This window comes from Cyrtonyx montezumae, unplaced genomic scaffold, assembly GCF_038088225.1.
Source record: "Cyrtonyx montezumae isolate F1298 unplaced genomic scaffold, pur_monq_1.0 scaffold_24, whole genome shotgun sequence".
NCBI lineage: Eukaryota > Metazoa > Chordata > Aves > Galliformes > Odontophoridae > Cyrtonyx > Cyrtonyx montezumae.
Window position 1 is genome coordinate 7,911,467 of NW_027071981.1, and position 25,500 is coordinate 7,936,966.

Here is a 25,500-nt window from a genome sequence, read left to right on the forward strand (position 1 = left end):
GTGATGTACCTTTTTTTGGTCACAGATTCTCTCCTTGACTGCTTGTCTTTGTATGCTTCTGAGTAACTATTCTGGAACTTCCACCCACAGCAGGAAATGCAATTTGCAGGCACACAAGAGGGAAAAGAAGCATTCTCTAGAGAGCTGAGCTTTGTATCTCTTGTTCACAAAAGTCTGCCCTCCCCCCCCCCCCCCAAACAATCATTTTAATATCATAGATTTGATTCACATTTGAAACACCAAACTCAGTAACTTCTTTACATTGAGGTGATGACTGCACAATTGCTGGTATGTTCTATCAGCTAGCAACAGCTCTAGTGCCAGTGTTAAAAGCCCAGAAACATTATAAATACATAATGATGCATTAGAAGAGCTGTTCACTGTTCTTTCTGTTGACTTAAACATCACACTTTGCTTTGCAGTCTAGAATTGAGTTTAACTAAGTAGCTGGTTGGGGATTAAACTCAACACTTCAGATCACAAAAACAGCTCAGAAAGGGGAGAAATGAAGAAAGAGAGCAAGTACTGCCGTGGGCACTTCCTGAGCCACTCCACCTTGCTTCATTCATTGCCACACTCCAGGTGTTGCTGACACCGAGTGGCTGAGGTGCTTGCTTAAACCTATGGATTTGTGTTTCTTTCCCATTCCTCCTCATTCTTACCCTGACTCAGACCTGCATTCTGCAGATCCTCCTCTATCTCACCTCCCAGGCTGCACACAAGAAGTTCAGCTTCCCATTTGCCACAGAGGTGGGATATCCTCTTCGGTCTCTATTTCATGACATAACACCACAGGCTTCCCTCTCATAGATGTCTCATTCACACATCATCTCCCCACTGGCCCAGAACCATAAGCGACAAACACCACTTGCCATTCTGCTTGCACTACCCCCTCCTTAAGAAAGCCTTGGGTACATGTTTTGCACTGACTCAGACTTGAGCTTTCTTCCCTCTTCCTCCCCAGAACCATCTCCCACCCATCTCAGCCGTGTAGAGCTCTCTCTGAAATACTTACGAAACCAGGAAAACGTTTATACATTTTACACTGTAAGATACCACTTCCTCCTACCGTGACAGCTGTGGGATCACAGCAACGACAGCAGAAGGAAAAGCCAAAAGGAGAACAGCACTCATAATGAAAAAGGAAAAAAAAGTTATTTCTTCCTCTTAATCTTCCTTTGTTGCTTTCCATTAGAGTTAGGTAGCTATAGAAGGGTAAGGGTAACGTTTACAGCATGCCTAATGGAGTGGGTTTTGTCCTGGAATCCCTAAAGCACTTGCAAGAGATGCGAGAAAGCTGACGAAGAAACCCAGCCTCACAGTTTTGCTTTGGAGTGTGCAAAACCCCCAAAGGGTTCAGCAGCTGCTTGGAAGATTCCTCTTGATTAACCCAACAAGCCCAAGGCAAGTGCCTGCAGCTCTTAGGAAAAGCACAGACAAGAAACACATACACTACACTCCAGTAATTGAAAAAGGGCATTGGCAAATATTAACTGTGTAATCAAGGATAAACTTTATCCACATAATTTGATATTCTGCAGTATTCGTCTGTACTGCAGAAGACAATAAACACACCTATCTCAATAATGTGAATACACCAATCATTTGAGAACTAAAAACAAGAAGGAAATTCACGTTAAACTTTGGATTTAATGCCTGAGCCAGTTCAGTTATTTGAAACAGATGTCAGTCCAAAGGGCAAACCTTCAGAGTTTCAAAATCAGAAATTCAGTAATCCACTAGCGGTCAGTCATCTTCTGTTCTATTCTAATGCCCTTGCTGCTCTGGCCATGGATTATCCAGCTCCTGCTTTAAAAAATTTATGCACAGCATCAGGCTCCATTGCATAACGCTGTAATGCATTCAGTGTGACAACAGTTTGGCCAAGACTGCAAACCTGTTACGTAAGCTTCAGAGGAAACTGGACTGAAAACGGATTCCACCACCATCAATCTGCTCTGAACTATAATCTAGCTTCCAAAAACGTTACTGCAGTTCCCGCTCCGTAAAAGAAAGAACGTCAAATGCTTGAGATGAGCTGATGAGAAAGTAGAGATGCTATCTGCAATTGGCGATGAATGAACGTTAGCATAAAAGTTTTTGCAACACTTGCTTTTTTCCTTCAGAGTGTGTTTTATATTAATTTTATATGTATTCATCATCCGTTAGTGATGGCAGCTATCAAACCAGATTGATATCAAACCAGATGGCAAAGACTGGACTTGTTTCTAAGTCACAGTTCAGTGAGGGGTGACTCAAGCTCACAACAGCCACTAATGGACAACTTCAGGCATGGATTAATTTCCCTAGCTGCAAAACAGGCTTTGCATCTGAAAACATGGAGGAAGAGATGTCAAAGCCACAAGACTAAGGCAAAGAAATCTTTCTGATCTTCAAACCTATGGATGAAAAATTGCATCCAAGAACTGCCTCCAGAAGCCTGGAGGAATTTTAGGTCCCTTTCACTTATATTTGACTTCTGTTTTTCTTAAGGCTTACCTCCTGGTGGGGGGCAACAAACTGCATGAAGAAAGCTTCTGGCCTCATGAAGGGTTTTCTCCTCCTTTATAGGGTTTTTTACCGCGTGTGTTTAGACCTCTAATCTAAATACAGTTTCCAAATCCATTAAAAGCAGAAGAGAAAAATAAACAAAATGCAAACCTTCCAGCAATCTTGATTAATTTGAGACTTGTGTACTCTCCACAGGGTAAGCAAGTGCCAGTGTAAGCTGGTATGTACTGCCTTGCTCCAATGCATTTCACTCCCATTTGACGGCTTCACTAACAAGAAGCTTTGCAGCTCCAAAGGCCTGTTTTTCTTATACCTTGAATTCACAAACAGTACTTTTTTTCTCCGAGGAAAATCCACCACCAACAATAAAAACACTGCAAGAGTACACCTATTACCTGTAGATCTTGGAAAATCTACCAGGTTAAAAATTAACAGAGCCAGGCACTCCGTGCCATAATCAATGCAGCACCCAATGCACTAGCTTTCAAGATGCTGCCAGCGAGACCACCACACACCACTAAGCCTGGCAGTCTCAGCAAAATGTGTTAAGGAGTGTGTGAGGGAAGAGAAACCTTCCGTTTCATTCGAGGACAGCCCTTGGGCTGCAGCCCCCTCGACTTCCTCCTCCTGTGCATACGAAACAAGCTGAGTATGACCTGAAAGCAGTAGCTTGCAAATAGCTCTGTATATTTATGCCTATCTAGATATTTGTTCTTGAAAATCCAGGAAGTGGAAGCCTGTGGAATTTGCTAATGAAAGGTTTATTATATTAATTAGGGCTGATTTTGCATCGGGGTTGTTTTTTTTCATTGATGTTTTTTAAACAGATGACCTATGGCATTCTTAGCAAATTCTATAAACCCATCAACATTCTGTAACATAAAAAACAAGGGTATTTTGGGCAGTAAATGTGAAAAAAGGCAGGACACATCACCGTAGCCCTCTCAGTTCTGCTTCCTTGGTGCAGAATGCACTTGGTTTGGCAGCTTCCCTCAGTATCAAGGTACTGGGTCTCATCAGAGCTGCCATCCACAAGTGGAGCATTTAAACACCAATTTCAAGGAACAAAACAAAGCCCTTCACATTTGCTGCTAGAACAATCCATCCTGCTGTCTGAGCAAACTTCAAAACACCTCTGTTAACTCGTGCCTCAGATAAGCTCTAAAAATAGCTTGCCCTTAAGAGAGTTTTGACCAAAACAAATTAACTGGTTTAATAAGCATCGCTCCCTCGTTATTCTCAAAACCTCGTGCTTGCCAAAGGAACTGGAAACAAAAATAGCAGTTTTATCTTTCTGAAAGCCACCGGACTTAAGGACTCCTAACAGAGGTGCAGCTGGGAGCAGGGTAAGAGCCCGAGCTGAGAAGCTGTGAAAAATAGAGAAGGAACACATGAGAAGACTCTACCTTTCCAGAAGGTTTTTCACAGAAACACATCCACACTTGTACAACCTGCATTTATCCCAAATATTGTTCAGTGTTCACATAAAGTTCCATGTTTCAAAGACACCCTCTGCTACCACCACGATATTTCCTGGCAATAAAAGCACATGTTCTATTTACACCAAGCATGCCATGGGAGCCTTTGTTAAGAGTATGATTCCTGCAGAGCTGGTGTCAGGGATTTGAGCAGCTCACCCAGAATAGATATCCCAGCCCCCAAAATCCTGGAAATCAACCTCAATTTGCAGATTACCAGCCTACTGTGTCCATCTGCTGCACTATTTTAAAACAGCTCATTTGTTGACAACGCTTCACCTCCAAGTTCCCGGACTTGCTTATTTTGGCCCCAAAGCTACTGCTTTTATTGGACGTCACCAGTGAGAAATAATCTTTGTGCATGCAATGCGTTTCCACCTACTACACTGTCAGCAATGGAATTGTTAACAGAAGATTCTTAATATGAATTTATTGCAGTGTTTTGAATTCATCTCTTCAAACGAGGGACGAGTCATTCAGCTTCCCCAGAAAGACCTCAAAAACTGGGAGAACGGCCAATACCTGAAGGCACAGAATTACAGAGAAAGAAGAAACACTTGCAATTAAAATGATGTAAAATGAAGTGTAAGTGGCCATTTGCATATGGTTTAAGAACTCAACGGGAGCAGTGGGAAGGCAGCTGGATAAACACTGAGCACCACCAGTGCCTCCTTCCTTGAACACAGAGGATACTCCCAAACAATTTAAGTATCACTTGAAAGGATCAAGAATATTTTTGCTGCGAAGCTTAGTAATAAAATCAGCATAAAACACTGGAATCTTCTTCTACTTTTGTGATGAATTTCAAATTTCCTGAATAACCACAATCATTAAAGACCTTTGCATTCTATAGGTTTCTCTCTGAAGCAATGAAGTGATAAAGCAAGTTCTTAGAAATACTTTCATCCCAATCACATAAAAAGGTGTAAATGCCAAAGTCATAATATTCTCTTTAGAAGGTTGATGATTTCATAAAATACAGCTTTTGCTGGATCCAAACAGAGCCATGCAGTTACCAAGCTCTAGCAGCAATTAACACACTCAGTGTATGTGCTTGAGTTGCTGGCTTGGTTGTGTCCTCCACAGAAGCTCTGCTGAAGCCAGTGGTCAGAGTGATTTAGCACACTGAATCTCTTTGGCTACAAGAAGAGATGAGACTGATGCTCTTCTCAAGCTGCTCACCAAAGGCAAATAAAAATGAAGATCATCTGGCTGATAGCATGTTTTGAAGAGAGTAATCCAAGTCGGGAATTGAGACATCCAGAATTGTGGCTGGGATGCCACAGGAAACCAAAAACACAGGACAGCACACATTTAGAAAAAAATATCAAGAGCTAAAAATAATTTGTAATCTTTATTTTTAATGCTTACCACTAACTTCTGTGACACAAACTTTCCCAAACAGTTCTCAGATGCATTTTTTTGAAGGAGATACGTCCGCAATTTTACTTTCTCAGCACAAGTTTGAAAACCTAAACATACACAAAAGGATAGATAGGGTATGAGAAAGTCTAGCTGACCTCCAGCTGCTCTTCTGTTGTTTATAATACACAGGAACAACCACCCTGGGACAGGAAGGAAATGCAGCTTTAGGACATGCAGCAACTTTGAACATTAAGCAGCAGTGCAAGAACATGCATGAGAGATGTCATCCCAGCAGAACCAGAGGAAAGAGTGTTACTGGAGGACAGAGGATGCAGTTTTCTTGAAGAAGATTCCTAAGTGAAGAGACAAGAGGTTGCAGCATCCACAGCTTCTCTGGGTAACAGCAGGATTATGTGGCTGCAGTGGGACAACACACCACGTCCAGTGCCATTGCTACAGCTGCTGCCCAGCTGGCAGGGCCGTGCTGCTCACCAGGGCTGATCCTCCTGCTCCACACCAGACAAAAACGCCTTTCTTGGGTGATGCGACTTTATTATCAGGTGCTGGAACAAGGATTTCAGTTCAGAGCCAAGAACACAAAGGAAGGCCCCTTCCTTTCCACGTGAGCAAGATGAATGCTTGATTTATGCAGGTCGCTGTAAGGTAAGTTAGGTTTCAGAGATCAGGCCTACGTTTTTCACGTAGCAAAGCCAAAAAGCACTATTTTTAAGTACCATCAAGAAAAGAGGGACAGTTCCAGCTCTCCACCAGATCCACTTCACCGCTGCTCCTCCTTCAGGAGACACCTTGAGATAAAACAGCAGGAAAACCCTTCTTCCATTGCTACAAAGAAAGCAAAGAAGAGATGGGTGTCTGACCCACAACCATGAGCATGTGGCCAGGACTGGGGACAGCACTTATTCTTCCTCCCAGGCTCTATATACATGTGCACACCCATGGGTTCTTGAGTGTATTTGCAATGAATACGTGCAACCACTGCACGTTACCAAAAAATCACTCTGCAAAATGCTTTAACCTCATGCATTAAACTAATGCTCAACAGCAAGAGCAACGACAAATTACAGCACGCGTGACAGTAGGCAGAACATCAAATGACAGAAATAGCACTGCCTCCTTTATTGTTTTCCTTCAGCTTTTATTTAAAGCGCTTTATTTAAAACTTCATGATAGGCAAAGGGCCTTTTTTTTTCCAGGTCCGATACAATGAAGTGGTCCTGAAAGAATTTAACCTTCCTTTCCAGTCGTCCTTCGGACACACTACAGAAATCAAAGCTTTTGCCGTGCTGGGAAGAGCAGAGACAAAAAGTGAAGCTTTAAGCGGCAGCCAGCAGCGATCCCAGCAGCAAGCTGTAATTCCCTCCTGTCCCTGTGCCAAACACCAAGAATTTGCTGTGCTCACCCCACAGGGCTGTGCTGCTCAGCTGTCCCCCATTACCTCACCGCCTTTTTCCAGTGGGTTTGGGTTTTTTTTTGGCCACGCAAATACATGCATAGCATGACAATGCAGATTAACTTACTGTAACAAGTATTCACTGTTAAAATCTCGACGCTATGTTCAATATACATTATTCCACACTTTTAAGACAAATACTGAAGGTAAACAGAGACATAACAGTCTCATGCAAAAGAAAGAGAAATAAAACAATTAGAGAGCCTTAATTGTTTTTGCAGAAGCGTTCACATCTTCAGTTGCAAGTTTAGAAAACTACTTGGAGACGTACAGCAATATTTTGTTGGCAAGTAGGGATTGGCTTTTGTGTGAAGATTTTGTTTCATTTAGAACATTAGAGGGACACATTCTTCAGCCAGCTTTTTTTCTTCCTCAATAAACAGAAAAGTACTTTTCCATTATTTGTATTACTATAAATATGTAACGTTTATCACAAAATTGTGCTCATCTTGAACTTCCATTCTAAAAGCTCTCCAAGGACTCAAATGTAGAAGACACCAATGGAAAGAAACAAGGCCCCTCCAGCACCGGGGGCAGCAAGCTGCAAAGCCCTGCTTTTATTTAGGGATGATGTTACAGCTCCTACAGCGTCAGCAGGAGAACACAAAGAGACACCTCGCTAAAAGCTCCTTTCAGAGCACAGTCTTTCTTCCAAGCCTCTTCCTACTGCCAGCAAACAGATCACATACACAGCGTGACCCTCTGAGGAGCAGCAGGGAAATGGTGCTGCAGGAAATACGGGTGCTGCGTTTAGCACCATCGTGTCACCAAATGCACTGCAGAGGCCTTCCTCCCGTGGCCATGGCGTGACACACACCGCCAGCTCGTGACCCAAACACTGCCACTGAGGATCAGGAAAGGCACAGCATACTGTGTCTTTCATGTGTTGCTATGCTCAATCAGTTCTATGTATTTCCAGCTGATGATTTTTTTGTTGTTGTTAGATCACTCTTAAGTCTAATTACTGCCAATATGACTTAGCTCCGAGTCACACAAGGCAGCCAGGCAGAGGTCTTTTCCCCTTTCCAAAAAGCCCTCCAGAAACACAAACAAGTCTCACTCAGCTCCAGCCCCAGAGCCTAGGAAAGAGTTCCTGACCAGTACCCAATTGAAACCAACTCCTAAAAGAAGGGCCCACTGGTGTGTCAGTGAACAATGCTTTTACAAAGGCAGGTTCCTACACCTGTCACAAGTTGTTCTCCTTGAAGCTAAAGCAGTAAAAATATGACAGAAAGATGTTGACAAGCAGTAAGCAAACCATTAAAGATGGATTTCTCATAAGGTAAGTAGCATGGCACTGCGGTGGGAATTATACACGTTTGTTGTTTAATCACCTTGGAATCAAAGCAATGTAACAGAAATTATCTGACAGGCACACGCAGTGTTTAAGATCACCATGGCACCTGACTGCAGCGCTGCCGCAGTGACAGCAACCCAGGAATGTGTAGGAGTTTCAGACAAGACAAGCTCTGAGGCTTGCTTTTGGATTCTGATTTCTTTGCCTGGAAGAAAACAAGTGCACAAAGAAAAAAACATTTCTTCCCACAAGAGAAGAGATCCTGCAAACTGCAGAAGAAATATCACTATTTCCTTTAGTGCTCCGAAAACCTCATGAAGACGACTGGCATGAAAGTCCACGGGGACAAAACAGTTCCAGGGTGATGCAACTTAGAAGCAATGTGTACTTTAAGAACTGAACGCATTTTCCCCTCCCCATAAATACAACATTCCCTAGGTTTAAGCCACCTGCAACAAGAAACAATATGAAATATGCTAAGGAGAAATAGAACCTTAGGCAGATCGGGTTGGAACTAGATGATAGTTACTTTCCTTCCAGCCCAAGCCATTCTGTGATTCACAAATGCACTGCACAGCAGTATGTGTGAAATGGGGCTGGCTGCTCTCTCTTCCCCACCTAAAGCATTTTCATTTCCTTGCACACCTATGAGGAAGGAGACAAACAAAAAGAGGACTGACAGGTAGGAGCTGCCACATCAATCACTGCTGCAAAATGCACTTGCCATAATGAACTAGCAAATGGTTCAGAGCCACACTGCCATCTCCATGCTCAGCACAGAAATTGCCATCCCTATCCTGGTCCTATGCTGGGACCGACGCACCACACGGAAGCTTGTAATTGCACACGTGACATTTCTGATGTGAAACCAAAATAAATCCACAGGAACACAGCTGATCACGTGAGTAAAAGAGATCTCTGCCCTTCTTTTTAATGGCTTGGATTTCCATTTAAATAACTTGATTTCTAGGCCTGCAGAAAGCTCCCTGGCTCTATCTGGAGCCTTCTCCGCCCTGGAAATTTCCCTGGCTGCCAGCAGATGCTAACCAGCTCCTAGCACACCTACATGCAGTGAGTTGCTGCCTGTGCACCAACCTGGCAGGGGCACAGCCTCCAAAAAGGACCAGCTACTGACTGCTTAAATGCAGGTTCCTAAAAATGATGAAAGTCTGAGCTCCAGCAGGCATCTCTGCCTGTGAGCAGGTGAGTTGCAGGAGTAGCCAGTGCACTGCAAGAGTGAAAAATTCAGAGAGTAGACGAGGAACGAAGAGCAGGAAAAGCCAGGATGGCCTGCTGCTGCCAAATTTTCATGCAAATAAGTGCCTGCATACGAAACAAAATACACACAGAATTTATCAGCTTTGCAAAGTATAATATTTTCCTACCATGAGCACGCATATTTAATTATACAGCACATTACCCCACCAATGCATAACATTTTTATGATGCCACATACCCTTAACTGTAGAAGACACACCTTTCCTGTTCAGGTTTTTACACTATCATTTTAATATTCAAATGCATGTCCTTCCTGGAAACACGTGACAAGTCCTGCTTATCCAGAAGGATAAATAGCAAACGTGGAGCACTTTGCTTTGATCCAAAAGGCCAAATCTTGTCCTCAGCAGCTGACTTTCCACCTGCCAAGTCTAAAGACAATATAGCAAGCCTGGCAGATAATGATCCATTTGAACAGGGGAGGAAGAAAGAACAAACAAAATGTGACTTCATGGTTTGAGGTGAAACAGACTTGAACATGCTTGGTTTCAGCACAAAAACTGATGTTCCATCCGCTCTGCTGACCCAACCTTCATCCCTCTCAAAAATACCATCAAGTGTCAACAGGATGTTGGGAAGGCGTTTGGCATTAACAATGCTTGTACTGTGAATTATGTTTACCACTGGGGAAAGGGGAAAAAAAAATAAATCTATTTCAGCATGCAATATACAGAGCTAGTCTTCTCCAAATAAATGGACCCGTTTGTTCATACACGTTGATCTTCAATCCTCAGAACTTATAAGTCCTTTTTAGTGGAGAGCGGAGGGCAAAAGAGGAAGACTTTTGTACAGGCTGCAGACAGATGAAAGAGGAAGTCCAGAGGGAAGTAAAATAAAGACTATGACCCTTCAGCACAGAGAAAAACCTGTCTCCTCACAGCCTTTACGGCCACATGGATCTCTAGTATGCAAAGTCATCTGCACAGTCTGATGTATGATTTTAATTGAGTGTTCACAGCAATTGCAGCTTGCTTACAATGCAAACACGCAATGCTGCACTCTGCCCAGCCACAGCACTGCTGCTAGTGAAGCCTCCAGGGTAACAAGCCTGGGTTTTGTTTGCACCAATCCTAAGGACAAAGCTGATGCTCGCTTTAAGCATCATTATGTACAAAATTATACAGCTCAAATACACGAACCTACCGGATAAAGCTTATTAATAGAATACATAGGAGCATTCAGTGCCAAGTAATTCCTACAGGCCAATTGCTTTATATAGTGTGCTTCCAGCTTGGCTTTCCAACATGGCAGAATGCTCATTTTAGCCAAGAAAAGAGTGGCAGCACCTGCCCAGGGTGGACTTCTGGTGCAGCTGGGCAGCCTCAGGTTCCAAAAAAGCACCCCTCTATTACAGGAATCCCACTATATCAGTGTAATTGTTTTTCTCCATGGTTACCTACTTATTTAAGCCATAGAAGCTACAGATTCCCTTCACTTTCCAGACAACATCCAGTATAATCAAGATTACATTTCACTATTTATGAAGCATTATTGCTTAGCACTTCCAAATTTGGGGGAAAAAAAGATGTCAGGAGGATGAGGCTGCATATTACACGTGCTCACAGGGAGCACAAGTATCTAGGCAAACCACTTGAGATAAATGCACCATTTCACTTGCATTGCAACAACAGGGAAAGAAGAGAGGCACTAAAATCCCCTTCCCAGGTTCTGGACAGGGAAGCATTGATGTTTTGCCCCACTCTACCTCAGATTTTCTTTGGCTGAAAGAATCCCATGAATGTTTTCTCTGGTGGAAATATTTCTCATGAATATCATAAGTGTTCTGCCTTTATTTGCATGCAACCATTAGGTAAACTTATTTGCTCACAAGTTCTTGCATACATAATAGCAGTCAGAGCCAGGACTTTCTGTACACTGTCTTAAATTCTTTTCAACTTCCTCCTTGACGTGAGTTAACTCAAAGAACACGAGCTCTACAAAACAGAATTCTCAAAACACAGAAAACACTGGAATTAGAGTTGCCAGGCAACCTTAAACAACATTCTGCCCTTTGGCATGTGTGCTGCAACAGTCTGTGACTACCAGATCCCACTAATCCATGGTGTTTGGTGTGCCAGAAATGAAACAGGGCCGCATACTGAGGCTTGCTCTGCCCAGATCATTGACTGCAGAAGCTGGAATGCGTGGGGCAAAGCAGATGGGGAGCTGCAGGAAGAGGAAGCAAGACTTTATGGCTTCAACAGCTGAGCAATACCAGGAGAACTGGGCTGTGCTTTGACAGGATAGCCTACTGAGCAGCATCACACCAAACACGTTACAGCTGCAGGTGTGCCATCAGAAATGTACTCTGGCCATACTACCACAGCTGGAAAATCTTGGTAGTTGCATCTTCTGTCCTCAGACCTCACCTCTGCAAGAGGAATTGCAATACCGTCATAACTGATACGTATTCATGGGATTTTTATGATAGCTAGATGGCTTCCCTAGGAGCCTCTCCCCAGTAATAAACATTATTAAAGTAAACCACAAAGAAATCAATAATTTTGTATTCAAAGTACACAGAAAAAGAATGTTCAATAAATAGCAGGGAACAAATGAAGACAACAAGCTACTTAACAGCACCCTTTCAACAAGCCCCTTATTATTCTGGGCAGCGAATGAAACGGTGCCAGTGTGGGAGTGAAAACAAACACACAACCACAGCCAAGCAAAGGGCGCCGTGGGAGCGTGCAGAGGAACTGCATTCAAGCTGGGTATGCAGGATGGGAAAAGCAGTGAGACAAGGTTAGAGTCCTACTGACACCTTGCCTGAATGAGAAAGCCCTGCCCTGCAGTGGGTAGGAGAGGGAGAGCAGCTGAACAGTGCATCCCCTTGGGATTTGCAGGTGTAAGTGCTTGCAATGCTCAGCCCTCCATCCCAGGGCTCTGCAAAATACGAACCAGCATCTCTCCTGGGATTGCTGGTGGGAGTTGCAGAGAGTACACAACAAGGGGCTGAAAAGCTGAGGTTGCATCACAGTCCTGGAGCACAGCACCATTCTCCTGCTCTCCACATGACCTGAGCTGCAGCCTGTTGCAGAGCAAGCTGCTGCTGCAGAGAGATTCACTCAGCTTTAGCTGCAGAAGAGCTCTTCCAATATGCAGGGACTAAGAAAAGCAGTGTCTAAAGCTTTCTCTGCCTGCTGTTTGCTCCTAGGTGGCATCCACCAAGCTCAAGTCAAGGTGTTTGCAGAGCAAAGTGCTATGACACAAAGCAGCTAGGTCACATACATTATTCAGACAATTACAGTATTTCAGCACACCTGGATTACTGCTTATCAGCTCCATAACTGTGACACACTGCAGAGCATGCTTAAACTTCTAAGTACCTCTGCTCTGCAACTCCACATTTGTTTAGTACAGCTTAAAAAAACACTAATCTGTTCAAAGAGGTTTTCTTTATCCTTTCACTTATATCTTGCAATAATTTTACTCTGAGAGTTGCAAGTTAAACCAAACCCGGGTTTGGTTAATGACATTGACTCACGCACTTCCCAGCAGACAGAGGGTAATGACACTGACTCAAGCATTTCCCCCAGTTAAGCAGAAACTGCCCCTCTCTTCTGCTCCTGTTTCCTAGAAAGAAGCCTGGGAAACCAGCCTGTCCATCTGGCCTGATATGAACTAAGCAACCAGGTTCTACCCACAGTGTTCATCTGAGAAAGGTGGCTGTTAACCACCATTAATCATTATCCAGTTGAAAGGGTAGGGTTTATCTCACCAAACGTCAGGCCCTACTTCTAAGCCAGTAATATTTGCTTTCTTCTGGAGTCCCTCAAGACACGTGCTCTTCATACCAGGGAGTGCTTTAACACAGAAAGCTGAACTGGCACAGATTCACCTGCACATTTCAGTACACATGGAAGTCTACTGGATTCAATCAGCATCTTCTGTTACCACGGAAAGAAGCAGCAAGAGAAATAACACCAGAAGACACAGTTGTACCAGTGCCTGCACCACCAATAAGACAACAGCTCTTTTTCAAGCCCTCACAGCAGCGGGTAACACAAAAGCCAATTCTGTCAAGCATCATTGAATAACAAACATATTTGAAGGCAGAAACAGGTTCCAGCCTAATCAAGTTGGATTGGACTTCATCTTTTTCTCAAACAGTCATACTTTCCAGCAGCCTCTAAGCATCATGGTGGTATTTACTGGAAATGTAAGTGCTCCATTTCCATAAAAGCAGGCAGCTTAAAATTAGCTGCAGATAATTCAAAATGACTGCTTAGAGCAGAAATGTAATTTCCTGAAAGAGGTTATTGGTTTGAGCACGATGCACTGCTCTCACGCCTCATTACTTCAGACCAGGTAAGCCAGGCTGGTATAACTCAGCAATTAGAGACCTCTCCCCAATCCTGACTTTTTTTAATATGCTGCCTTCCAGGCTGAACTCTTAAAAAAAAAAAAAAAAGAAGAAGCTATTATCAAACTAATTTTCCCAAGTCCTGTGGCATACTTAATGATTAAATTGAACATTTTTTTTCTTAATAATAGCACTTAATGTACAGCTCCACTTCTGAGAGTGATTCAGTAGAAATGAAATCAATTGACTTGAAGTTTACTGCCTGCGAGTATTCAAATATCACTTCACAGGCTTAAAAATACAGTTATTTTAGCAGTCCTGCATATTCAATGAAGGTTCAGAAGCCGTCAGAGGATTTATTCTAATTTCAGTAGTACTTTGCCAGCACCTCACTCGGTTAGGCCAGCTCAGCCTATTGGGAGGGAACATCACTGACTGGTGGTGGCAAAGCTCTGCCACACCTAAGCACAAGGAAAATTTCTTCTTTCCATCCCATATCTGCCTACCATGCTCTACCTAACATAGTTTGGCAACCAATTACAATGTCATAAACTTCACTTACTTCCCACCGGTGCCATCTATTGCAATTAAATCGCTAGCCACGTGACCAGGCACACAAGGAGCACCAGGATTCAGTTCCTAGGCTCTCTGGTGGGCACTGTCATTAAAACTGAAATCCTGAAAAAGTTACACCCATTTGTAGGGACTGTATTTCAAGCATTTATTAACCAAATTAAGCAAATGTAATTTCAATTACGCTTTCCTGATCTTATTAACATATTAATGAATATACATCAGTGAGTGGAAGTAAAAATATATCACAGATTTGCATGTTTGATTGTCACTGTAGAGCTCTGCAACCAACAATTTGAAAGGACAAAAAAAAGAAGTTGTGTCAGGGTCTATGCAAAACCATAGCTTAGAGAGCTTTCTTAATCAACAGCTTGTTTTGTATCTTTTGTGAATTATAATCAGAATCTCCTACTAATCGAAAACAAGCAAAAAGGAAAATAGGCATGCAAGGAAACAGGGAATGCTTTATTGATGATGAAATCATTGGCAGCAATCAACTTGTAACCAGCATATGAAAAGAAATTATTTATCAAGACCCACAGGGCTGCTCAGCTCTCCTTGCTGCTTCTGTCCTTTCAGCATCAGTCCATGCAACTCAGCCAAACCTGGGGCTCAGCTCACCATATCCACCACCTAACAGCAGAGAGAACAATTGGAAAACAGGACCAGTACTTCAGTCCTATTTAGTATTAATGACTTGTTACCAAGAAATACCCTAGAAACAAAATAAACCAACACTGCTGCCTGAAATACCAAGATTCCACTCACTGCAATTTTATGCTAGTCATTTTGAACTGTTTCCAAACCAGATACCTGTTCCACACTCCTCCAGATTCAGTCTGTGATACTGAACTCATATTCACACTCTCTTTTTCTGTTCTGTACCTGCACATGTTAAGAAAGGCTGTCACCGCCACGAGGCTATCCCAAGTGCTCAGAGGAAGTTGCTTTACTTCTCACATTCAAGACAGTGCTAGCAAGTATTTTAAATGGGTGATCCTTTGAACATATAAGATTATAAGAATATTTTTTCAGTGGCATAGCAAAGTTCTCAAATTCTTTAGCTCGATTTTGCTTTTAATTTCATTTCTCGGAAAAAAAAACTGACCCAGACTAAAAATAATTAGGGAAAAAAAAGGATGTGGTGGGTACCCAAAAAACTTAATTTGAGATAGATTCACTCAAGCATTTCACTTTCAGCTCTGCAAATGCATAACTAGTGGATAGCACTATGGTGAGAACAGGTCACACATGTCCATAATGCTACTAGAAAAAAAACCCAAACACCTGCAACTTCCAGCTAAGATCCATATGTGATTCCAAAAAAAACCCAAACACCTGCAACTTCCAGCTAAGATCCAGCAACCAAGACCTGCAACTTCCAGCTAAGATCCATATGTGATTTTCAGAGCAGTTCAGTTTACTGGCTTCCTCCTGATCAGTGTTAGCAAGGTGAAGCAGACCTGTGTATTAAGGAGCACTTGTAGGACAAATCCATTTAACATACACATACAAGTGAGGTAAGTCCACGTGCAAACACAGATGAAATGTTTGAGCTTATTCAGTGCAAACTCTCATCTGTCATCTGCTGAAAACCTAACCTCTACAACACAGAAGGCAGTGTCTGCAAAAAGAGCCTTGCTTCCTACAGTTTCAATTCACTCCCTTGGAAAGGGGCACAAGTTTCTCCATTTCTGTTGTTTTTTTGGCCATAGTACTGCCGGCATGAGGAACTGATAGCAGTACCAACACCTGCAGAAGGAATGAGAGTTTGCTTTTATACATACACTGCACTTTTCCAATAATTTTGTATGTTGATTGCATTGCTGTACAGGGAGCTCTTAATGCCTCAGCATCAGTGCTTGGGTACCTGTCAGTATTACAAGCCCATCCTTGGCAATCAAGTCCAGCAGCTGCAACTCAAACCCTTCAGCTAGCAACCTGGTAATGAGAAAGCTAACTGGGGGAGGGATGGGGAATACCATTTTTTTCCTTCAGTCTTAACTGGGACAAGGCAGAAGACTCCGAAAGGACAGGAAGCTACAGCTTGCTATAAATTAGAAGATAAATATCTCCTTGATAAAAAGATTACGCTGCAAACTGCCTACAAATCACACACTCCTGCTGCCCCTGCCTTATGTTGCCCAATTTATTAATAGAAGTCTCTCACCACATGGGAACTCAGTTTGTGAGCAAAGGTGAAAAAAGATAAGCTGCTGGCAAATAGCATACAAGGAATGACAGGTTCACTCTTCCCTCAAAAACTAAAAGATGCTGTGAGAAGTTCAGCGAGTTCAGTTGAACAGTTGGCAGTGATTCTGCTTTGCTGTTGCACACTTCGGTTTTTTGGACCAATTCTCACACAGCCAAAGCTTTTTAAAGAGGATATCTATATCTTTGTGTATGTGTAAAACAGAATAAAAAGAGTTCAAAGGATTCAGCAGCAAAGAAGGTTGTGAAATGCAAGTATTTCATACCAATTGCATGCCAGCTTTCTAATTTCCTATCTTCTGATATTTTCTTCTGCAGCAGCTCTTCCCGATTAAAATAAACTTAATAAGAACTTGTTTTATTTACAGCTCTGTGCACAAATATTCTGGGATCTCAGGAGAGATCATGACAAACCTGGAAGGATCTCCAAAGAGCTTTTCAGTGGCAACGTGGCACGCTGTCAAGAGTGGGAGGGCTGGCCAACTGGCAAAACAACAATTGTAAAAGTGCTTGGCCAGGCAAGGCCTGTAAAAACAAGACACTTTGTCAGCCAGTGCAGCGGGCACTTATGTTCATTACAACTCCCTTTTTTGCTGAGTTTTCTAAGAACAAATTACTTGCTGCCGTTGACAACCAAGAGCTCTGAAGAGTGCAGATGGCCAGCAACGCCAAAGCCAAGGCTAATACACAAAGAAGCCAATTGCTTTGCTGTATTAAAGGCTACACAGCAAAGACATTCTAACCCCTCCCCACCTTTTCTTATGAGGATCAAGAAAAACTTTTATTAAAAAATGTTGCTGGCTGCTAAACATGGGACATGCAGAATTCTCTCCATCCGGCAGCAGTGCCCCAGGGAGAAGCTCTGAGTGCCCTCACTGGTCACACAGCCACACGGTGCCAGCCTGCGTGCAGCACTTTGTGCTACGGTTTGTGCATCTGCCATCAGTCTCTACTCAAGCCCTGTCAGCCTGCTGAAAACGAACTCCACACCTCCCAGCCTAGAAGCTGAAGCAGTCAGACTGAACCAGAGCATGCGGTACAAAAGCAACAGAAACACTCACTGGTTCAAACTTCCACATGAGGCTAATGAATAGAAAGGGAACAAAAATTAATACAGTCACTGGATTAAAAGAGACATAAAACATCCAGTTTCACACCAGAGACTGCAGACTGAACGCTGGGGTCAGTCCTAGCAGAGACCCTGACTGCACGTCTGACTGCAGGGGCTTCACCCAACTTCACAGATGACCTTAATATAGTCTGAAGAGGGTAAAGAATTTCAAGATTTTAGGACTGAACTGGAAGGATGGATCTGTAATGCACGCAGCAGAAGCTTCTTAGAGGTTATGGAAAAGGTATACTAGTAATACCACAGTTCCTCATGCTAATACCAAGCCTGGGCCATGCTTAGCCTGTGTGATTGATTCCTGGCTCACTAAAAAGCAGTTGAGCAGTTATTTAACTAATACCTCAGTTTAATGCTCTTATCTCTCTAACATATTACACTGAAAAATCCCAACAGCCGCAAATAAAGTTCTGTTTTCATTCATCAAATTTCACTTGCTTTTAGGAGGAGGTGACAGAAATTGAATTGATGAAGCATTGGATCACGGAGAGTACCAAGCAGAGGATTAAGGAAATAATCAAGTTAAGTAAGCCAACTGTGCTCCAGTTTTCTCCTGTGCTGAGTGACCCGTTGCCCTTTATGGTTTTTATTTGCTTTCCTCTGTACTGCATTATGTAACTGTTCCCTCCAGCTCATGAATTTCCAAGGTGAACAAAAGCTCAAGTGATTACATTTGTCCTGGTGGCAAAAGGTGATTTTTTTCATTTACCAGGTTTCGTATTTTTAATCACATAAAAATACTGAGCCTGTTGCAGTTAAGTCTATTGATTCAGAGTCTGCACTTCTCACTTCTGGCAGGAACCAAAGTTCCAATAACGTTCGTAACTAAGAAGATTAAAACAGACAAAGACTGAAAAGAAGAAATGGTTTGATGGTTTCCTTCCCCTTGGCAGGCCACACTGCCCTTATTCTGCAGTGCTGGAGCCTAGAGCTGCTTTTTTATTTCAAGAAGCATCTCCTCACCCACATTGCTGTCCTACAAAAGGAGAGCTGTCTTAGCAGAATACATCCTATGTTAAAAGGACTGTAAGTCTGCTGCCTGAAGTTATTGTCAGCAATGGTTATGAAGCAGCCTGACCTTACACCTCACGTCCAGGGACAAGAGCCAGGTCAGACACAGTCCCTCCTCCCTATAGCATGGGCTTACCCATGCCATCTTCTTAACCTCATCTTACTTCACTGGTGCAAGCTTTTGCTAGCTAGAAATGATCATAGTCTGTGCAGATCATTGTAAGATGCATCCCAGAATCCTGATGGAATTGGCATAGTCATCAAGCCACTCTCAATTATATTTTAAAAGTCGTGGGATTCAGGTGAAATCCTCTGCGACTGGAAAAAAGGCAATGTCTCATCCATTTTTAAGAAGGGTAGAAAGGACAACCCAGAGAACTACCAACCTATCAGCCTCACCTCTGTGCCAGGGAAGATCACAGATCAGATCTTTCTGAAAGTTATGCTAAGACACATGGGAGACAGGGAGGTGATATGGGATAACCAGCATGGTTTTGTCAGGGGAAACTCCTGCCTGACCAATCTTGTCACTTTTATGATGGCATGACTGCATCAACAGACAAGGGAAGAGCCTTTGACATGGTCCCCCATAACATTTTTCTCCCCAAAATGGAAAAAATACGGATTTGATGGGTGCACTGTTCAATGGACAAGGAACTGATAGCAAGATTGCACCCAGAGAGTGGTGATCAATGGCTCAATGTCTAGATGGAGGTTAGTAGCAAGTAAAGTCCCTCAGGGGTCAGTATCGGGATTAATGCTCTTCCACAAAATAAATGACACTGACAGTGAGATTGAGTGCACTCTCAGCAAATTTGTGGGTGACACCAAGCTGTGTGGTGCAGTCAACACAGTCAAGGGACAGAATGCCATTAAGGCAGACCTAGACAGGCTCCAGCAATGGACCCACACAAACCCTGTGAAGTTCAATAAATCCAAGTGCAAGGTCTTGCACCTGGGTCAGGGCAATCCCCACTATCAGTACAAGCCAGGGGACATAAGGATAGAGCACAGCTCTTCCAGAAAGGACCTGGGGATACTGGTGGATGGAAAGTGGACATGAGCTAGCAATGTACCCTTGCAGCCCAGAAAGCCAACTGCAACCTGGGCTGCATCCAAAGCAGCACTGGCAGCAGGGCAAGGGAAATGACCCTACCCCCTCTACTCCATACTGTGAGACCTCACTTGGAGCACTGCATCCAGATGTGGAGTTGTCACTACAGAAGAGATGCAGACCTATTTGAACATGTCCAGAAGAGGGCCACAAAAATGATCCCAGGGATGGAAGACGCCCCCTACATGGACAGCTTGAGGGAGCTGGGGCTGTGCAGCCTGGAGAAGAGAAGGCTTTGTGAGACCTGAGAATGGCCTGTCAGTATCTAAAGGGAGGCTGTAAGGAGGGGACAGACTCTTTATTGTGAAAGGACAAGGGAAAATGTTTTCAAACTAACAGAGGAGACATCTAGATTGGATATAAGAAGATTTTTACACTACTGGTACGGGTTGCCCAGAGAGATGGTAGATGCCCAGCCTCGAAAACATCCAAGGTTAAGCTGGACGGGGCTCTAAGGTGTCCCTGCTCACTGCAGGGCAGTTGGACTAGATGGCCTTTATAGGTCCTTCCCAACTCAAATGATTCTATGATTCTGTGAATCTAAATCCCACGATTTTTGTTACACTATGGAAGCATATTCAGTTTTAATATTTGTGTGTGTAAATTCAGCTCATCATGTCTACTGCACCGCTGATGAAAGTTTTCATCTAAACTTCTGCAGATATACATAACTAGTAAGTCAGAAATGACACCAGAATGAAATAATTTTTTAATCAAAACAGCAAAAAAAGTAACAATTCATAGTCATACAAACTAAAAGTCAATCAAATTTCAGGCTTCAGAGCATAATCTTTTGACCTTCAACATTCTAATAGCATTTCACCTCCCACATACAGCACATGACAGCAGTCTCTGGTCATTACAAATTCTCCAGTTTACTCAGAATTATCAGGGTCTGAAGCCAGCCATAAGCAGAGAACATGATGTGACATACCTCAGGTAAACCATGAGCTGACAGTTCTTAGCTTTTCAGCAGCTGGTAAGCACTTGTACTGGTAAAGGATTAATTATCTGTTAAGTCCTTTTATCAGAAAATGTTTAAATATTTATCTCACACTAGTGAGAATTCAGCGTAACAATATCATTAGATTTTCTATTCAACAAAAGCTGTTATTAATGTTTGTCTGCTTTGTATGAGGATTATATGCTTGTTTTATATGAGGATTTCAGACTTTGGAAAAATGATATGGTACGTGACGCTGCACTTTATCCTTAATTTTGAAAGAAATTATTCTGATTTCATAACATAATGCAGCATTTACCATTTGCTCTATAGTAGCATTCATCATCAGTACTCTATCACAAACCTAAGTTTTATGACACCTATGTCAGGTGGATACAGCCATTTTAAAATCAGGTAAGAAGAAATATATAATGCTTTGAGGAAAAAGAAGTTTTGCAAATCCCCAAGTTTGTGTTTGAGAGAGTACTGAGGAAAAAATCCTCTAGTTCATAATCCTGATGCTATTTCCTTAAGTCTTTCGGGAAAGAATCCTGCAGTAGAACCCCTGATTTCATGTGAAAGCAAGCACAGAAAATACTATTTGCTCATAAAACAAGCTTTATTTCCTATAAAACTCAAATAACAGTGCTATTTGTTACATGGATCACCAGTTATTCAGTGAAAAGAAACGCATGTGAAAATACCCATTCTGTAAATAAGTTCAAGCATAAAAGACAAGAGTAATAAAAACCTATACTTGATCACTCTCAGATATGAAACTGCAAAATAGGTAACACTGCAAGCTACAAAATTTAATTCTTTAGTAGAGCACTTCAAAGCTCAGAAAAGAGAGAAAGGAAAAATCTTGACCTCCTTAAAAAGCTGTTTTTCAGATTCCTCACACTGAGCAGGACTGCCACTCGTAACATGTACTGTTATACACTCAAATGCAGCCTGTTTGCCATACCGTGTGCAGCATTTTTGCCCTCAGTTGTTCAGTTCTCAGCATTACCTACAGCTTTCCATCCCTGTTCTGCACAAGAAAAAACAGAGCTCCACATGGATGTTTTCTGCATAATTCAGAACTGTCAGGAAAGCATCAGCAGAGCAGTTCCAGCACCTGGTACACATTGTCTGCTTCAGTGCCAGTCCATGAAGTGGGCTGGGAGCTATGGATGCTTTTAAAAGTAATCAGGTGCGGAAGGCTAGAACCATTCTGAAAAAAAAAAAGAAGACAAAAAACAGATGTGATGTTCAAAAAGAAAGAATGGACTGGCAGCAACGAGCACAGAGTATCACCTACTGCTAATGGAAAATGAAGGCTAAAGTGCAACTACTTAACGTTTCTTTTAGTCATACTGTCAAAGAAAAGAAGCTTTTAAGACAGAGCAATCACCATGGCTAGCTTGCTAATCTCCTTTTAACCAGGATGCACAAAGCATGCACCAGCAGCATCAAGGAAACTTTAAATGTCATGGTGCAATCTCTACTGGAGAAGTGTTTTTAAAAGCACTAATGAGAAAGGGTTCATTCTTCTTCTAAAGGATGGTAAAAATTAATTCATTCAAGTTGTAACAAACTGTCAAAACCAGAATTATCTTTGCCTCGCTAGAAAACACCATTTAACATACTGCATGTAAACTTGGCCTATTTATGAGCCAGGTACTTAAAATTACCTTTCTCTATCCATATAAGTCTTGTATACAAATTCTTCCCATTATAGAAGAATTGATGATGACAATTTAGAGGTGTAAGAAGAAAGTGGTTACTCACTGAAGCAGGTGAGCACTCACCCCAGCTTCCCAGCCTTCTGCTGGGCAGTGACCTACACCCCATCCAGACAGAGACACTGAGAAGAATCAGAATGACTTTAAACACTGGAAAGGCATCGTTCCTACAGAGCATTTCTTTGCTTCTGTTGTAACATAAAATATTCATGTTAATTCACTGCACATCAATGCAGTTGCATACTCCCCCGCTTTCAAATATCCAAATGAAAACTGTCTGTTCTCTTGAATCAGTCAGCTTTCTTTTACAGAATCATATCTTCACTATTCACCAAATCAAATCTATGACAGTTTTTACCTTTCAGAAATGCTACTCTCTCTGATGTGTTTCAGAAAGATAATAGCATATGTACTTTTGATGTGCTACAAAACTGACTTCTTAGAACTGATATAAATGTGCTAATGATCTAGTAAAAATACATAAAAAGGCTATAAAAACTGATGAAGAGTTTCAAGTTCCTGGGCTGGATCCAGCATGCAAGAACAACTTGCTCATCCTCCAATAGCAGAGACTGCTTCCACCTTCCCAAGAGCCCCTAGATGCATGAGGAGAGGCTGAGAGCTGGATGAAGCAATCTCACAAGCTGATTGCTAATGTTTCGGTCCCAAAGGTCCCACAACTCCCCTGCCTCAGCCCATCATACAAGGGTGCAGCCTGCTGGAAGCTTTTCAGCAGAGAACTGACTTAATGTAAAGCTCAAGAATGAAACAGCAGCTCCTAAAATGTAAGTTTTGACTCAAGTGGTGGTAACAGTAATTATCCCATGATTATTTCTGTAATTACCAGTCTCTAATACCCTTTTTGCACTGGATGTCAGGCTTGCTGTCAGTGCACTGCTGCACAGTCCTCAGCAAAGATGTTACCAGTTACATCCAATGGCTGTTCAAAGTACATTCACACAGTTGCTCTTCTTGGTGTGTTCAAAATGACACCACACTGCTAAATTAGTTCGTTCTGGTTTTGCTCTGGTGAAGAAATGACAGACGCTTCTGAAGGACTATTCCTGATTGAGCTTCACACCTCCTTTTTATCTCTCTGCACAGGGTGGGACAATTACAAATGTACTTGCTGAATGATGTTACTGTAACAATACACTACTGGGGAAAAACAGCTTCTAACTAGGAGCCCCTAATTGTCTAAGTCACATATGAAATACGATGAAGGATCTGAGCTGAGTGCAAAGGAAAAACACACCGAACTGAAAAATACATCCTGCCAGGAAAAGGAATTTGAAAAGAGGAAGCCATGCCTTCAGACATATGTTACAAAGACTAAAGAGAAACACAGTTCAACACTAATAGAGCAGCATATATCTTTCCAACAGTAAAGACCAGATCACATAATACAATCAGTAATAAATATCTACTTGCAAGATGAAAACGGGCATTAAGTAAAATAAAGGGGAGTCTTCTCCTTCATTTGTCCTAAAATATGAAGATGCTCAATCACTTTTGACTTGTGAATTTTACTCCTTTTAGCTCCTACTTGGCAGATATTATCCAATTTTAGTATTTGATTTCTTTGTTGGTTTTTTTTTTGTTTGTTTTTTTATTGCTGTTGTTGTTATTTTTAATAGAAGGACCAATTGACTTGGACTTTGCAGTACACAGAATACAAATTAGTACAATAAGTTTTATGTTATGTTCTCTTATTTTCCAAGCTTAAAGTAATGAGAGTTCTAAACAGAAGTACAAAGATGAAATATAAGCAAAAATTGCATTCACCACACAGGATTACCTCTGTGACCAAAGAAGAAACTAGTTCAAGAACATTAAGGGCCCAATGGTGAGAAATATACTGATCTGATTCGATGCAGAAAATTCAGCAACAGGTAAAGTATCTCAGCACAAACATAGCTAAGTTAGGTTACCCATACATCACAAAACAGAGCTTACCTGACCATTTTTCCCCAGTTCCATTTCAACTATCGCAACTGGAGTATTTATCTGATCATCGTGCCTTGACTGTGCCTTCAAATCCACTCTCCAGTTCATGTTTTTCAAGACGTTATCCCAGCAGCTTTGATTTACCAGGCTCTCGTGGATCTTCGCTCGGTGGTTTTTCCAAAATTTGGCAATGACTGCAGCTTGATCCGATGTGATGCCACCTTGTTTTTTTGTTTGGGCAGTGAGAAAAGCTTCCAGCTGATTCAAATCCATGTCAGCTGAAGCAATTGACTATAGGGGAAAAAAAGGAGAAGAGAAAGGGAAAAGGTTGCTTACAAGCACTCTTTAAAAATACTAAGCTAAAGGCTGTATCTTTAGGGTTGTACAAATATATTTTTGAAGGATAGCACAAACAAGACTCAGCCATGGAAATACTTCCACTAGAACTCATTTTGCAAGCAGCTATGCTACTTAACCCAGACTCCTGCCTCAGGACAGCTGGATCTCTTACAGTGAGAAGGAAATCGGGAATGCCTTTGGGCATGAAGCACAGAACGCTTTCACTGCAAGCTCAGCCCAATTCTCCAGTACGCCCCTGAGATACTAACTGGTCTGCACTGGGTGGCTGGGGTGGATGTCTGGTGTGATACTGCTGTCTTGATTGCCTGCTGCTTTCATCTGGGAAAGCATGGGCATGCCTTTAGCCAAGGCTGGGACAAACTGGGAGAAACCCCATCTCATTAAAACACAATTTTTCCACCAGTGTTTCCAAGGCTAATAATTCTGTGTAGCCTTAAACTTGCATTGCTTAACCGGCACTGGTTGCTAAATACGGTTCTGAAGAGAGGAGAAGACAGGACATGAAGGGAGGAAACTGTGGTTAAGTTTCCTCACTATAATTTCAAGCAGACACTTGTTTCATACTCACACAAAATGGATGTGACTCATCTTTAACGAACATGCTGCCTCCAAGCACACGTGGATACAGAGCACAGCAATACAGATACAAGGCTAACATTCTCAGGACTTGTGTCAATTTAATTTTTCTTGATGCTATTCCTGCTATTGTACTCCCTAGGCTACCAGCGCCAAATAAGGTACAGAGCCCCGGTCTGAAATGCTCCTGGTTTAACACAGGACAA

At 42.2% G+C, this 25,500-nt stretch overlaps 1 protein-coding gene across 3 annotated transcripts in view; it reads right to left on the minus strand.

The window, feature by feature from the left end:
• COMMD1 (copper metabolism domain containing 1) overlaps positions 1–25,500 on the minus strand; it is a 57,664-nt gene that overhangs the window by 15,493 nt on the left and 16,671 nt on the right. For all 3 annotated transcript variants that reach the window (XM_065739389.1, XM_065739391.1, XM_065739390.1), the window contains exon 2: positions 24,368–24,649. In XM_065739389.1, the coding sequence (XP_065595461.1) occupies positions 24,368–24,649 (282 nt within the window). The remainder of the gene's footprint in view (positions 1–24,367; positions 24,650–25,500) is intronic.